Raw genomic sequence first — 15,963 nt, 5'->3', positions numbered from 1 at the left:
CGTTTGCATGTCGGCCAATATAGCATGACAGTCTGTTTGTGTGCACGTATGTAGGTTGTGACAAAGCTTTCTGCATTACCAAAGCAAATAAACGTTTTTTAAAAATGTCCTGCAGTTGCCAACGACGGTGGGGTGGATTTGAGAACAGATTGAGAATTTCCTATCCAACAGAAACAAACAGCTTGGAGAGACAGACGCAGATATTTCACCAATGCCAAGACTGAAGGACACAAAAGCTGGGCTATTTTTGTGAATGAAAGAACCGGCCCTTAATATCTCCCTGAAAATCCTCCCACACAGGTCTGTGCGCGCCTTGAATACCAACTAAGCAAGAGGCTGTGCAGAAACCAAAATCAGGACTGAACCATTAACCTATCCGCTCCCCTCCACACACACACCGCGGCCGGCTGCCGGGCAGCTGCACGCCGCGTCTGACAATAAACTGCGCCGCCTTGTTTAAATATTCGGCGGCGACGCGTAAACACCGGCCTCAATGTTGCTCATCATATACCGGTGGCTTGGCACCGGCCGCGACGCCCCGCGAAGGACGCACTCATCAGGCGGTCATAAAAGCAGACTGCCTTCCCTCTCCACTTACACTTCTGAAAGCGCGAGCGTGAGAAGCTAATGTTTTACTCATTATTCACACACGCAGCTGAATATTTGCTCTGGCCAGGCGGCTTATCTGTCTTGTTGAAGGTGTGTGCACAGTAACAGCGCTCATATCTGAGCGTCAAAAATGCTACCTGTGGGTTCCGCTATGGCTCTGACCTTGCCGGTCAAATCCTTTCTAGCAAAACGTGCTCCCACACACAAAGCCACCCAGTTTCCACGTTTTAAAAAGTTAGGTGAAATGCGAAAACGGTTGAACGGTTTAAAAAGAGAACAACCGTAACTTCCTTCTTCCTCAAAAATGAGCCACACTCACCTGAACGCCACTCACGCTCAGACAATGGAGTTACGTGACACCACAGGTTGAAATGTCTCGCATGCGTTCACCTGTGTGTCCCTGCACCTGCGTCCGGCACGGCGCGAGCAGGGTGTGCACGCGGTGGGTCCCCAGCTAATTTTAATCAAATGCAAGAGAAGCGGTTTCTGCGTGATTCACATAACTGAGATATAACGTCCTTATAACCAATGTTCGGGAGAATGACAATCAAATGTAGTCAGCCTAAGCGACAAATTACACACAAATGTTCCTGCTGCATAGTCGCTCACGCTCACAAACACTCACATTATGTGTGCCCGTGTTTGCATTATTAGAAATGAGTCATCACGGGTACTGTAGCGACGTAAACACACATAACTTGCTATCTAAATTAATCCATATGTAGATACCATGTATTTGCTCGTTTTGTTAATATAAATTTTGCTTCCATGTTTGATATAATTACTTTAAAATGTACTCACAGCTTAACATTTCACATAGTGTTAGCCACATAGCTTTAAAATGCTTTATTCGGTAAATTAGATTCTCCGCCAGTTTATCATTAACGAATATGGCCTGCATTATTAAAGAGCAAAGGGGAAAACCAGCTGTGGAAATAAAACAACACGTTATGCGCCCGTTATTTAACAACAATGACGTCTTGGCGGCGTCGGTAGCTTGCTGTCCGGTTTAACTAGGTAGTTAGCTTGCTGGACGGTTAACGTTAGGGACAAGTCAGCTAGACTAACTGGTTACCGTTAACTACACGTCGTAAGCAACGTTAAATAATACAAGCTAGCCGGCTAAGTTAGTCGAAGCAAAACATTAGCTTGTCAGCTAACGTTAGCAAACTACCGCTAGCCAGCCAGCCAGCCAGCCAAAAGAAATCAAAGGGTTGGCTGGTTGTCCAGTAAACATCAATGAACGTTATGAAAATAGTACATTGTTCCTAAAGCACACCAAACCGCTCAGACGCGAGATATGGCTGAAGACCCAAGTAGCGCATTAACATTAACTTGACAGCTATCTCGCTGGACTTCTTGTATGCTAGCTACCGTTAGCTAACGTTCATTGACTAACAGTAACACCCCCATTTAACTCTCTGCCAGCAACGGGCTTGGAGTTAACATTTGCGCGCTCACTATGAGGGCAAATGTTTAGCAAAAATGCACGGAACACTTTTCGGTTGTAACCGTTCCTCCCTATTGAAACTGACAGCTCAGCTGTTTAAGTTGGCACATTTGGTGAGGATTTAGCTAGCTACCTTCTAGCTAACCGTAATTCTCCCCCATCCCACCAGACACAGCTGTGGATGTCTGCATCTTGCATTAGCCAGCAACCCGCACAATTAATAAAACACAGTCGAAAAACCAAGACTTTCTGTTCCTACCTCGGGCAATAATGTTAACGGCCAGTCATTGTCACAGAAGTGCAATAACAAACGCGTCCGGACACAATACTCATCTGAGTGAGACTGAGGTGTTCTCCTCTTCCCACATCAGTCTCCCCTAAATTAGCCCTACACCCCTCGTACTCCTGGCTAGCACTAGCTCGCTAGTTATCCCGCTAACTGGCTACATCAGCAATGTTGGTACTGTATTCTTACCGAAACGATTTTCCTTTCCTCCCTCCCTCTTACATCAGTCGGTGGCTTGTCGTGGGCGGATTAAATCCGGTGTGAAATGATGGTTGGCCGTGGCAGGGCCAGGGATTTTATCTGGATTCCAGCTGATAGTTGGTGTCTTTATCCCTCTTAGTTCCGCCCGCTCCTCCCGTCTCCGTCTCCCAGTCGCTGCCTCCCTGTCCCTCCGGTGAAGCGCGACTCTATCAGGGACCCCGCGAGGGAAGAGCGGACTGTGGTGGAACCCCGCGAGGGCGAGCGCGTGCACGCCGCCAAAAAGGATTGAATGACAGCTTGTCAGGGGGCGCGAGACCCTTTCCTCGAGCGTGCGAGCAGAGGGCGGCACTGCAGCCGATCTAAAGCGTCTATAGTGCCATTTTTGCACGACCGTGACCCGAATTCGTTTTAATGCAGGCAGGGCACACAGTGCGCCCAGTTGGCTACAGCGTTTCTGTGAGCAGACAGAGCGCGGACTGACCAGGATTGTACATTATTTTTGACAGATAATACCTTCATTTAAAAAATAAAGTATATAAACAGAACGCCATGTTTGACTGTGACATTGTCTCAGCTCCAATACGTATGCACTTTCAGAAAATAATATGTATTCTAGTTTAGACAATATTAACTGCCGATTGTCCATTTGCGTGGTTAAAATATCACGTTAATGTGGATTTGATCCTTTCATTATAAGGCTGTAATCATTTTTTAATGAGACCCGGCATATATGATGTTGAGGACGATGATAATTAATTTTAGAGGTAGGCAACATTTGCGTCACTACACAGACAGCTTTTACATCGTTTATACCTTTGTAGTTATAGTTTTTGATCACGGAAAACATGTCAGCAAAGATAAGCCCATAGTAGTTCATAGCCAAATGTAGACTAACTATGTTGCTCAAATCTAGATTGGTTCATAACCACGATGTAAGATAGTCAAATGGTTGTAGTGTAGTTGGCTTTAAACAGTGTGCTGTGTCAGTGTGCTATTAAGATAACACACTGACAAGACTTGCATGCATGTAAACTAGACGAAGGCTGGCCTACAACACTTTCGTCTATCCACACACGTTGTGCATTTAATTATTCTTCGCAACCGTGTGATATTTGGCCCAGCATTGTACAACTAAGGGAGTCACTGCACGGCCATCACGTCTCCCCGCAACGCGCTATTTGACAGAATACCTGCTGCTTGACATACGGACTGTATGCTGCTACACGGAAGGCAAACCGGAAATTATCCTGATGCGCGGCGAGCCCTGTCACCCCTGAGCACAGCCAAAGATTATTCTGGATCATTAGTACTAACGTGACAATCTTTGTATGACAAGTAGCCTAAAATAAAAGGGAAACCAAATCAAAGTCACTATCTTGAAAGCTGTTTTTACTTTTTATTTTTAACAGGTCGTTTCAGACTGTCGGTGAATGAAATCTACCCGTCCACGAATTTATTCGCGATATGACTGGATTGAACACTCCGGCCTGCAGGACAGCAAATTGAGCTCATAATCCAGGCAGTTGTAAATCTGACTCCTTCCTGGGGTATTGGTATCATCCTTAATCTGGCAGCATCATGCAATTCATCTGGCCGTAAAAAAGGAATTATGAAATTGTCCTGATGTGCAATGTAGCCTAATTTCAGGTGGAAAAATACAGAATCATGTAACGTAAAACAGAGGCAGAACACACACCATAGTCAAATGTTAGGTGTTGTATCTTAATTTAACATACTGAAATGTAACGTTACAGTCCAGCTTCCCTGCAGTCACGCTAATACTCTTTAACTCTGGCCTGTTGATTCAGTAAACCTTTCCAGTGCCAGATTAACGAAGTGGAACATCTTGCGCTGAATGCCACTCTTCAACGTGCCATTTAACGAGGCTGCCAGAGGTCTACATTGTGTTCATTCACACATATTTCTGTGACTCATCCCTGTCTGTTCTTCTCTAAACCATGGTTTGTTTATGCACAGTGAAATGCAGACACCGCCCACTCTTTACTTGCAGTGTGTGAATGTCTGTGTATATTATTTTTTTATTTTTAGCTTGCTTGTAAAATCAAAACAAACAAGGACCAGTTTACCGCAAAAACATGAAACTCTGTACAGCATTGATGTAACCTCCATATAGCATGTCATCACACGACATATAAGATATAAATAGAGCCTATATTTATAGCCCACTGTTGGAAGCCATTCCTAAGCAGTGCTGGAGGGGGTAGTATCATTACTCCCTCATGGGGCCTGAACCGGCTACCCTGTGGTACCAGCTCCACTATTGTGATGTCACAGTGCAATTCTGGAGGTAAAAGGCCTTTTCTCTGATGTCACAGTACTGCTCTGGAGTTCAAAGGTCGCAGCCGTGCTCTGGAGGTCAAGTACATATCGACAACAGGGTCAACTCATAATTAATTGAAAATCATTTAACCCCAAGACTGCGCTGTGGCAGGTTAGCTGAGAACTGCAGAAGGTGGTGAGGGAAACAGAGTGAGACAGGGAAATGCACAATTCATCTACACTGCAGTATATTAGAGATGCAAAGGTGACCGCTGGCTTTGCAAGGACCGTTGGTTAACAATATTTAATGTTGAACGCAAAGGTAATTTTGTGGATATATAGCAGGGGGTACACTGGGTATTACCCAAGTTTATTGGACCGAGTACAAAAATAAATAACACTTAAGACTTAACATTTGAGTATGAGTAACATATGAGCGCAATTCCAATTCAAGGCACCATTCCAATACTTTGCTTCCAAATAAGAACACTTGAATGCAGTGATGGACATGTTTATAAAGCAGGTGGATTAGGTATAAACACCACATCACTCGTCTGATCTGCTTTCACATTAATGCTGTTTGAAATGAAATACATAATTCATCAAGTGTTTGGAAATGCGTGCTCTGTGCCTGATTGATGAGGTAAACCTGCTGACAGGCTTCTCTTAGCATAGCGGATTCCTGAAGCTCATATTCTCTGCATTAACTGAATGTGAGCCTGGAGTTTGGGCCATATTCCTTGGCTGTGTAGCACAGCAAATCCAACAAATTTAATCTCTGTTCTACTGCACAACAGAACACCCTTAACAGTCACCTGGTCCTTTAAAAGCAGGATACCTTTAAAATACATTCGTGTATCTTTACATAATATAGTATACATAATACAGTGCGCAACATATATTAACACATACAATGCATCATTCATTATAATATATTTTACCAGATACTAATCTATCAGAGAGAGTGTAAACATCTCCATGGAATGAATATTTACATTTCTTTGTTAAATTAATTTGAAAGAGAACCACTGGTGCTCTTTGGAAAGTGAGCATTTGGATTTTAGCACGACTCATATTAAAAGTAGTGGTGTGACCAGTCAGTCTGCACTGGTATTTTGCTTTTTGGTACTTAGCAGCCAGTAATTTGTCTGATTATTGCATTAATGTTCACCTGTATCATTAATTTAGCCCTCATTGATCCAATTATGTTATTAAGAAAAAAAAACATGAAACATTAATTTCTCTCTCTCTCTCTCCCTCTCTTCCACCATCATACACACACTCATGCATATGCACACACACACACGCACACACAGGCACACACATACACACACACACACACACACACACGCACACATGCACACACACATACACACGCACACACACGCACACACACACACACACACACGCACACGCACATACACACACACGCACGCACATACACACACACGCACGCACATACACACCCACACACACGTAAGTTTACATAGCAGGAAATCTGTAAAATCTGTGTTTATGAACCATAAGGAGCTGAAGGCGTGTGGCTCTCTCTCTAGCATCGCGGCGCTGCGCTTGTCCTCTCCACTTCCTGTTTAAAAGCTGCTAATTCTGCCCCATTTCAGTCTGAGGCCCTGAGTGGCTGTGCCCTTGTTGGCCTCATTATAGGAACTTAAACTGGGTTTAAAAATAAAAAAAACCTGCTCGGGTTTGTAACAGGGAGAGTCGTCTGCCGTGACAGGCACTAAACCCTGCGGATCGCTCTCACCTGTCCTTAAAGAGCAGGAAGCAGGAAGTGCGTCCTCTCGCAGGGACCCGTTTCACTGCGACGCGCGGGAGAGAGAGCAGCTGCTCCGCATCGCCCCAGCGCAGCCCTCCCAGCCATAAATGTTTGGACGTCCCGCGGAGATAAGAACAGGGCCGTTCGGTCCGAAATCTCCACAGGAAATTCCTAGGCACGCAGAGTGGGAGGAGCCAGTCTCATGCTGATTTGGAAGCAGGCTCGGAGTGGACAGTGTTACAGGCCCTCAGGCTCAAGGCCCCCGGGGTTCACACCCCCACCTCCCAGTCGCCAGGGCTGCGCTTTTTAAAACATAAAAGTCACACCGTACACACTAATGTGAGAAGAGATTTATGGACGCATGTGATGCTTGGATGTCAAAAGTGACTGTGATGTAATTTGGAGATATATAATGTATATGTGCATTTACACAAAAACACACACACACACAATCACATACAGTATGTAGTTTTAAAAGAAAGCTACCCAAACATTTCTCTGTTTTCTGAATTCACTCAACATGCCAAACAACGTGGAGTTATCAGTCCAGATACGGTTAAGTATCTTAAATAAGGCCAGTCACCTGTAATCAGTCCAGCACTTTGCACCAGTCAGACTTCATTCAGTCTGGCACACCGCAGCCGAACACCAAACCCGCAATCTGATCACCTGCGTGAGCATCAGCACTGCAGTCCAGGGGTGCTACAGTCCCAACTCACTGATTCAAACATTCAACAGACGTAGCGTGAATCCAGGGGATAAAACACATTGCTTCCCCGAGAAAAGCTAAAATAATTTAGCGCTTGGAGAAATGAAGCACGCCAAAAAGAAAAACCACAGAAGTGCTGACTACACATGACATACACTGCATCCCTTAAAGTTTCCAAATTGTCCAGGAACCAGATACAGATCAGTCAACGTTTCACCTGCACAAAACACCCTCTCATTAGATCTGTATGCCTCCACAAACAATCGCTGTTTCCTCCTGTTAAAAAGCCTCCACAAGCACTGAACGGAATTTCTTACCAAGGTCAAGTTTTAACGCACACAACGGTAAATATTTCTGCCAGGAAAAAAAGTTTTTCAGTTTTAGCGCGGTTTTAACACCTTGCCCTCACTGAAAATACTTCATATGTTTTGGCGCGTTTCTGTTCCTCGTGATGTGCGTTGAGAAGGACGGCGGGTAACGGGGGGGGGGGTTTGTTAAGCAGCGCTCCGAGCCGAGCCCCTGCAGACCGTGTGATTGCACTCTAATGAAAACTCAGAGAAACCTGCTTTTCGCCCGCCGTGGTTTTCATTAAGACACAGCAGCCCCCCCCCCGCCCGTGCAGAGCAGATGGAGGGGCAGAGCTCTTCCGGGGAGTTTTTTTTGGGAGGGAGGGAGAGAGAGACGGGCGCGTGCGGTTTACATAACCTTCAGGAATGATATTAAAGCTGGGTTTGGCAGAGTTAATTAGCCCGGCCCGTCCCCCGCTTATTAGCACGGCAGCTCTGGGTGATGGAGAAGCTCGGGGAACGTTCCGTGCGGCTCTCTCTCTCTCTCTCTCTCTCTCCGTCTTGGTTTTCTGCGTTAGAGAAGATGCGTTGAAAGCAGGTGGGTGTGCTGAATGTAGTTTTTTTTTTTTTTTTTGGGAGGGCCATTTGAGTTGAGACAGAGAGGGCTGCAGAAATAAGTCTTCATGCTGTAAAGTCGTTTACCAGATATTTACCGCGACTCTGTACCGCACTACATTTCCCATGATGCACAGCAGGAAGATAATTGCTGCTGAATTCCCATACCCATCGAGTGTCAATCATATGTGAGGGTCGTGTCCTTGAGGCATCCGTGGGGAGAGGTGGGGGTAGGGAAGAGTAATTTTATCGTTATTAATTTGCTTGCGATGCCCGTTACACAATGGAAGTCATATGGCTCGTATTTCCACAGACTAACCACACATGCAGAAATGCTGGTGACGGTTTGGCAGAGGAACATGTCCACATGTCCTGCTTCCCCTTCCTGATGAGCCAGAGCCAGAGCCAGACCAGATTTAATATGCATAATATGCCATATAAAAACAGAGCAGTGTGCTCCTTTTAAAGAATAGTGCATTTGGAAAAGGATCTATATGAGCTACAATTTCACATCATTATGTAGAAATTTGCAGCTCATATAAAAAGTAGAACGAAGGTAGAAAACGGTTAAATTAAGTTAAATCTCACCTCTCACTGGAGCAGTCGGCTGATTAAATTAGCATGCTCTGGGCCTACAGAGTGCACGAGACACAGTGCACGAGACACAGTGCACGAGACAGAGTGCACGAGACACAGTGCATGCGACACAGTGCATGAGACACAGACACAGTGCACGAAACACAGTGCATGAGACACAGTGACCCTAGACCAGCAGTCCTTACTCTGCGGATGCTATATGAACACGGACCCCGGATTCCCAGCCACTTCAGGGTTTGGTAAGCACAGCTCTCAGCCTGAACAGCCCCTGTAAATAAGCAGCTGTATTTATGAAGGACACCTCAGATGTCAGCGATAGTGCAGCGCATGCTTTTCCTGGGTAAGACCATAAATAACACCACCCCTCTATGGTATCATCAATGATCCGTTAATGTTAAACACGGACATATTTGCTTTTCCAAGGGGAGCAACTTTTCAAATTTCAAACTCAGGACAGCGTAAGTTACCAGGACCGCTGGAGTACACGGTTAACCGTTCCCTGGCGGACAGGAAGTCTCTCTGGGACAAACGCGCTGCAGCACAGAGAGGAGCGCAGCGCTGCAGCACAGAGAGGAGCGCAGGGGCACAGGACAGCTCTCTGGCACAAACGCGCTGCAGCGCAGAGAGGAGCGCAGCGCTGCAGCACAGAGAGGAGCGCAGCGCTGCAGCACAGAGAGAAGCGCTGCGCGGCGCAGCGGGGGAGCGGCATACCTCTCTGTTCCTGCGCTGACGGAGGAGCAGAGCAGGTGGGCCGCGCTGAATGGAAGATCAAGGGTCCGGGACACGCGCCTCCCTGCTTTAGCCGCGGGATCACAGGGGCGGCAGGGTGGACGGAGCACCTGCAGATCAGTTCACATCTGCATCAAAAAAACACCCAGCACCAGCCAGCAAAGAATAGACACCAACGGTTCAGCAGGTGATTGATGTCAAAATGCTGCTCCAAACGCAATGCGCTTGCATAAGGTATCACAATGTTGCGCTGTAGCGGATGTGCCTGTGTACGATGTCACAATGCTTCCTTTTAGGTGATGTGCTTGTGAGTGATGTCACAATGCTGCGCTGTAGCGGATGTGCCTGTGTATGATGTCACAATGCTTCCTTTTAGGTGATGTGCTTTTGTATGATGTCACAATGCTGCCCTGCTGGTGACGTGCCTGCGTATGTATGCGTCCACATACAGTATGATGTCACAATGGTCTGCAGCAGATGCGCATCCACTTCCTGCTGTAGTCCACACACTCCCGAGCCTGTACTAAAGCTGAACATCACTCAGATGAGTTTGATAATGCAGCCTTACTGAACATTACTCAGATGAGTTTGATAATGCAGCCTTACTGAACATCACTCAGATGAGTTTGATAATGCAGCCTTACTGAACATCACTCAGATGATGTTTGATAATGCAGACTTACTGAACATCACTCAGATGAGTTTGATAATGCATTCTTACTGAAGGCACTGTGGGGCAGATCCACACAGTGCAGTGCACCCTCCTGTGAACACAACGCCGTGGTGAAGTCTGGTCCCATCTCTGAAGAGAGCAGAGGGTTTTGATGGGTGAACAGTGAGAGGCTCTGCCACTGACAGCTGAATGGAGCAGAACCAACAGGGGTCCCGTCCCCCTGTCCCGGAAAACTGTGAATATGCAATGAGACACTGTCGCCCCATCCAAATAAAATACAGAACAGACACACTCTCACCCCATCCCAATAAAATACAGAACACAGACACACTCTCTCCTGTCCCAATGTAAACACAGAACACAGACAAACACTCACCTGTCCCAATTACAGTAAACACAGAACACAGACACTCACCTGTCCCGATTAAGCAAAAGGAACTGGGTTTGAAATGAACTTCCTTATAAGACACAGAGGGCTTATAAGACACTGAAACCTTTCAGACATAGTGCGTTAATGATATTATTTATTAGCATTTCCCATGAGGTTGTGATTAAAGAACAGAAATGTACACATGGAAGAGTCATCATGCCACAATATTGCATAGAATCCTTTCTCCTCAGCCTATTGACAAAAATGCATTTTGAAAATAAGAGCAACAAGCTCCATCGAAAGATTTTCTGTACGGATCATATCGTGAAGAGCTACAATCACAAAGTAAGACAACACCCACAAAAGATCTAAACGCAATTTACAAAAGCAACATTTATGTTAAACCTCTTCCTTTTCCACTCATATGTTGTCATGTCAGTATTTTTCATATCATTACATCATTGCACATTTGACAACACAAAATGTGTGTGTATATATATATATACACACACATGTATAGACTAATTGATGGAAACTATTACCCATAACAGTACTTTAAAAGACACAGCACATGTCTGACATTTTGAAATCTCTCTCATAATCTAACCTCAAGCAACAGTCAGTAGTGTGGACACAGGTACAGTCTATTCAGACAGACATTCATATTTTATACCATGGCAGTTTAGACTATGATGCATTTCACACGTTCAACAGCAAACAAGGCACGAGACTTTCACATTATAAACAACCTTTTTGTTAACCAAATCAACATCTTAAAACATATTTTTCAAGTAATTTAAAAATGAAACAGAATGTTCTTCCTTACCTTGGTGTTAAAAAAACCATATGCTTTATGATTATTATTATGGCACTGTACATAGTTTTATTTAAAAAAGCACAGATGCTATGCTGTACAAGCTCCCACGGTTATCCTTTGCAAGTTAGCGCTGCTTCTACAGTAACTGAAGGTACTGTATAATTCTACAGTATACTATACAAATCCAATATAGACTAATATCGAGTTGAAATTTACAAAAATGATACTGAAAATGTAAAACAAAAACACTTAAAATTTTGATGTGACCTTTAGTGTGATTCTGACATCTGTGTAAGTTGAATGAAAAGAATAGATGGATTTAAGGCCTTAATTTTCAAACCTTGTGAACAAAGCAAAAGAACAGAACTCAGATGGAGCTGTGCATTTTAAAAAGGGTGCAGTATCAGAAAGTCTACCACATCTTTAAGTATTCTGTCACAAATAATAACAAACATAAAATACAATATAACTGTCCCGTAAGACTGGGAAATCTAGCAGTTCATTCAAGGATCAAAAGGTAATCCCACACAATGTTAATCCCTTAGACCAGGAAGCAATCAGTATCTGTCCAAAAATTTTGGGGAGTTAGCAATAACAGAACGAACTTTATAAATACCCACCTGCGTTTCTTTGCATGTCAAACGTGAATGCGAGATATTGGTCGAACTGTTGATATCAACATGAGCATCAATACACTAATGTCACTACCAGAATTAATACCTAATATCAGTATCAGTATCCTAACGTCAATATCAGCATCAATACCAAAATACCCATATGAATCCATTTCTTAATATAAATGCCAATAAAAATACCTTTAACATTGCAATGAGTTTCTCTCGATTGGTTCACCTGCTGATCGTAAACGTTCCGTGTGCTTGTCCCTGGTACACAGATATCCGGGTCTGTACAGACTGTTTAAAGGACGAGTGAAGGGATGAGATGTGAGGCCATATTGGGACCAGGGCCCCCGTATCCATGCCAACTTGTTCGCCCCGTTCACCCGCTATCCGGCGTTCTGTGAGCCGCCGGTCGCCACAGCTACGCCCCGTTAGCGCCGTCGCTACCCCCCGTTAACACCACCGCTACCCCACGTTAGCGGTGCTGCGCGGTCCTGCGATACACTAGCGCCAATGGCAGGCTGCTAGCGGTGTGCTAACAAGTGCTTTGTGTTGCTGCGAGGGACTTCTATATTTACACTTCAATCCACATCTACAGCTAAAGAACCCCCCCACCATAAGAAAAAACACAGGTAACATTTACGCCTGTGTGCGACACCATGCTTGTACATGCTTAGAACTCGTTACATAACTCTGCTGTCCTAATGCAAAACCATAAATTACTCCCATTAAAGGTTAATAATCTACAAATCATATATCAAAATATTTTTAAAAAGATGAAAAATAAAAACTACAAAAATATTTAACATAAAAATGTTGTATACATATACACAAGGCAAATGAAAAACGAACGAATCAGCAGTGGCACATATCTATGAACAAAGTGAGCCTGTTCAGTGCAAATATACAGCAGGCAAGGCCTGGTTTTAACCACAGGGACCAGAGAAACAGGCCGTGTTTCCTCATTAAAAATCCTCAGGCCCCAATGCATGGTGCTAGCAGTAGTAGTAGCAACAGTAGACACAGCTGTTTTATTAATAAGGATTATGTCAATAGTTAATATTGAAATCTGTTACTCATTACAATAATACGGATCAATAAAAGTGACGTCATAACATCTGGATGAACCGAAGCCCCGCCTACCTGAAAATACAGGTATGAGTTAAAACCATTCTAATGAAGGTAAGGTAAGAGACTTCTTTCTGTTGGAGTAGTTCAAGTAAACAGCTATTTCCCCCAGTCTGTGGCCTGTTCTTACACACAAACCCAAAACTCTCCCTCCCCCCAAGCCCCCCCCCCCCAACGCCCCCTAGGTGCCAGGCGGGGGGGGGGGGGGGGCGGTTACCCAGGTACAGGTAGGACACAGCACAGGAGCATTAGAGGGGTGTGTCGAATATTTTCTCTGCGGGCTCCTCCTCGATGTCCTCCTCTGATTGGCCGGCCCTGTGACTGAGCCTCTCGTGGGTGGAGGAGGGGGGCAGGTGGGCGTGGTCGGCCTTAGTGGTGTCCTGCACAAACTCCCGAATCTCCACCGGGAGCCGGTGGAACTTGTCCTGGTACTCCTGATCCAGCTCGCTCTGCAGCTACAAACACAGAGTCACAGACCGTAGGGTCAGAGCCACAGACCCCAGGGTCAGAGTCACAGACCGCATGGAGTCAGAGTCACAGACCCCAGGGTCAGAGTCACAGACCGCATGGAGTCAGAGCCACAGACCCCAGGGTCAGAGTCACAGACCGCATGGAGTCAGAGTCACAGACTGCAGGGTCAGAGCCACAGACCCCAGGGTCAGAGTCACAGACCACATGGAGTCAGAATCACAGACGTAGGTCAGAGCACAGACCCAGGTCAGAGCACAGACCGCATGGAGTCAGAGTCACAGACCCCAGGGTCAGAGTCACAGACCGCATGGAGTCAGAGTCACAGACTGCAGGGTCAGAGTCACAGACCACATGGAGTCAGAGTCACAGACCCCAGGGTCAGAGCCACAGACCCCAGGGTCAGAGTCACAGACCGCATGGAGTCAGAATCACAGACCGTAGGGTCAGAGCCACAGACCCCAGGGTCAGAGTCACAGACCGCATGGAGTCAGAGTCACAGACCCCAGGGTCAGAGTCACAGACCGCATGGAGTCAGAGTCACAGACCCCAGGGTCAGAGTCACAGACCACATGGAGTCAGAATCACAGACTGCAGGGTCAGAGCCACAGACCGCATGGAGTCAGAATCACAGACTGCAGGGTCAGAGCCACAGACCACATGGAGTCAGAATCACAGACCGCAGGGTCAGAGCCACAGACCGCAGGGTCAGAGTCACAGACCGCAGGGTTTTACCATACTGTCCTGATGGGCCGTGTGCCAGGTAACAGGTAAGAGGGCACCTGGGCGTGTGGAGAATGTGTGGAATATGGATTTGGTACTGATGAGTGTTCTTTCTCCTGTAAATACATGATCTCGCCTGTGCTTTCTGAGCGAGGCAAAGATATTTTTCTCCCAGGCTAAGATTCCAATCATGATTAAAGATAATGTAATTGTAGTAATTCTGCAGTAATTGCTTTAATGCTTATTTTACTGTTTAACTACCAGGCAGTATCTCAGGGGAGCGTAATAATTAAGGAAAAGCACCAAAAATGAATTATATCACAGAAGAGAAAGCAGCACCGCGCTGGATGTGTGCCACTCCGAGACTGGAGGGGGAATTTCCACTGGATGCCCAAGTTTAGTTTATCCTTCAATTAATAACCCAGCGGAAAAGAGAAGAACAGGTGCAACACTCCCTTTCACAAGCAGTCACAGTTGATTAAACATGCGAAACACACTCCTCCCTGTGTGGTCACAGTTAATGTCCAGTCTTTCACAGAGGGGGGAGCCACCCTCCCTTTTAAACACAGTCACAGTTTTTTTTTATCTCCACAACCTTCATATTCCGGACACAGTTAACCCTTTAAGGTGTGAGATCAGAATGTTCCCAGCTGAACATTATAATGCTGATGTTCTAGAACACTGACTTCGAATTTTGAAAAAATATTCCTGAAAACAGACCCGTTACAGGATTAATAACCCACCTTTCGCACCGTAGTGACGGTAAATCGAACTCTTTCACAGTGCAGTTACCATAAATCACTCCCCATTTAAAGGAGCGGTCACAGTTAACCCCCACCTTCACAGTACAATCAGAGTTAATAATCAACCCCCTCTGACACAGAAGTGAAAGGACCTCACACCCTGGAGTGTGTCCTGGCCTGTGGTAACGCAGCACCAGGACTGTTCTGTCCCAGACACACTCTGTGCTTTTCTACTTTAAGATTAAATTTACCAGAGTTCCCCAAACCCAAAAATAGAGTTTCAGATTCTTTCTTTTAAAGTCTCTCTCTCTCTCTGTTCCCGGACATGCGGAGAGGATCCGGGCGAGGATGGGTGGGTGTCGGGCGTGCAGGCAGACCCGCGGGCGAAGGCCGCTCTCCCACGCGTGGCGAACGCCATCGATGCAGCGGTCACCTTGCGGGCGTCCCGTCTCCCTGCGCCCGCCGCTCGCGCACGCGGCCAGATGGCACGGGACGGGCCGCGCCCGCACCATGTGACCCACGTCCTCCCAGGACCAACAGGCCGGAAACAGCCTTTGATTAAAAATGCGGTTTCACCGTGCTGCGCAGTGTGGCTGCACAGCGGGACGAGCCGGCTTGCGCCCATGAAGGGGTGGGGGGGGTTCGGGACACCCCCCCGTGCCCCAGCCTGCTTGCTACAGAAGGGGGGAGGGGGGGCAGGGCACCTCATTATCACCTGGGAAGTACAGTCTGCGCAGGTAATTACAGTTATTGAGTTATGGGCAGAACTGTCCCAGAGCACTACCACATCACCTGCTGTCTGACCTGAAACGCTCTCTCATGCCACTATGTCGATGATGATGATAGTAATGGTGATGACAACGGTGATGACAATGATCATG

The 15,963-nt window shown here is 46.1% G+C and overlaps 2 protein-coding genes across 14 annotated transcripts in view; both read right to left on the bottom strand.

Moving 5' to 3' along the window:
• Positions 1–9,734, bottom strand: part of LOC135257722 (1-phosphatidylinositol 4,5-bisphosphate phosphodiesterase beta-4-like) — a 65,750-nt gene extending 56,016 nt beyond the window's left edge. For 5 of the 12 annotated variants that reach the window (XR_010330714.1, XR_010330716.1, XR_010330713.1 and 2 more), the window contains exon 1: positions 2,535–2,952. The gene's annotated coding sequence lies outside the window, so the exon portion shown is untranslated. Of the gene's footprint in view, positions 1–928; positions 1,044–2,318; positions 2,508–2,534; positions 2,954–8,802; positions 8,847–8,996; positions 9,080–9,522 lie in introns of those variants that run through there. The other 7 variants (XM_064340778.1, XM_064340781.1, XM_064340779.1 and 4 more) reach the window with 7 other exon arrangements.
• A 986-nt stretch (positions 9,735–10,720) lies between these two features.
• Positions 10,721–15,963, bottom strand: part of LOC135257721 (1-phosphatidylinositol 4,5-bisphosphate phosphodiesterase beta-1-like) — a 118,245-nt gene continuing 113,002 nt past the window's right edge. For both annotated transcript variants that reach the window (XM_064340773.1, XM_064340774.1), the window contains one exon: positions 10,721–13,603. In XM_064340773.1, the coding sequence (XP_064196843.1) occupies positions 13,397–13,603 (207 nt within the window). In that variant the 3' untranslated portion in view covers positions 10,721–13,396. The remainder of the gene's footprint in view (positions 13,604–15,963) is intronic.

The sequence above is a fragment of the Anguilla rostrata genome, chromosome 6 (genome assembly GCF_018555375.3).
Source record: "Anguilla rostrata isolate EN2019 chromosome 6, ASM1855537v3, whole genome shotgun sequence".
Taxonomy (NCBI): Eukaryota; Metazoa; Chordata; class Actinopteri; order Anguilliformes; family Anguillidae; genus Anguilla; species Anguilla rostrata.
The sequence above is the reverse complement of the archived record's forward strand: the minus strand, read 5'-3'. Positions and strand labels throughout refer to the sequence as shown.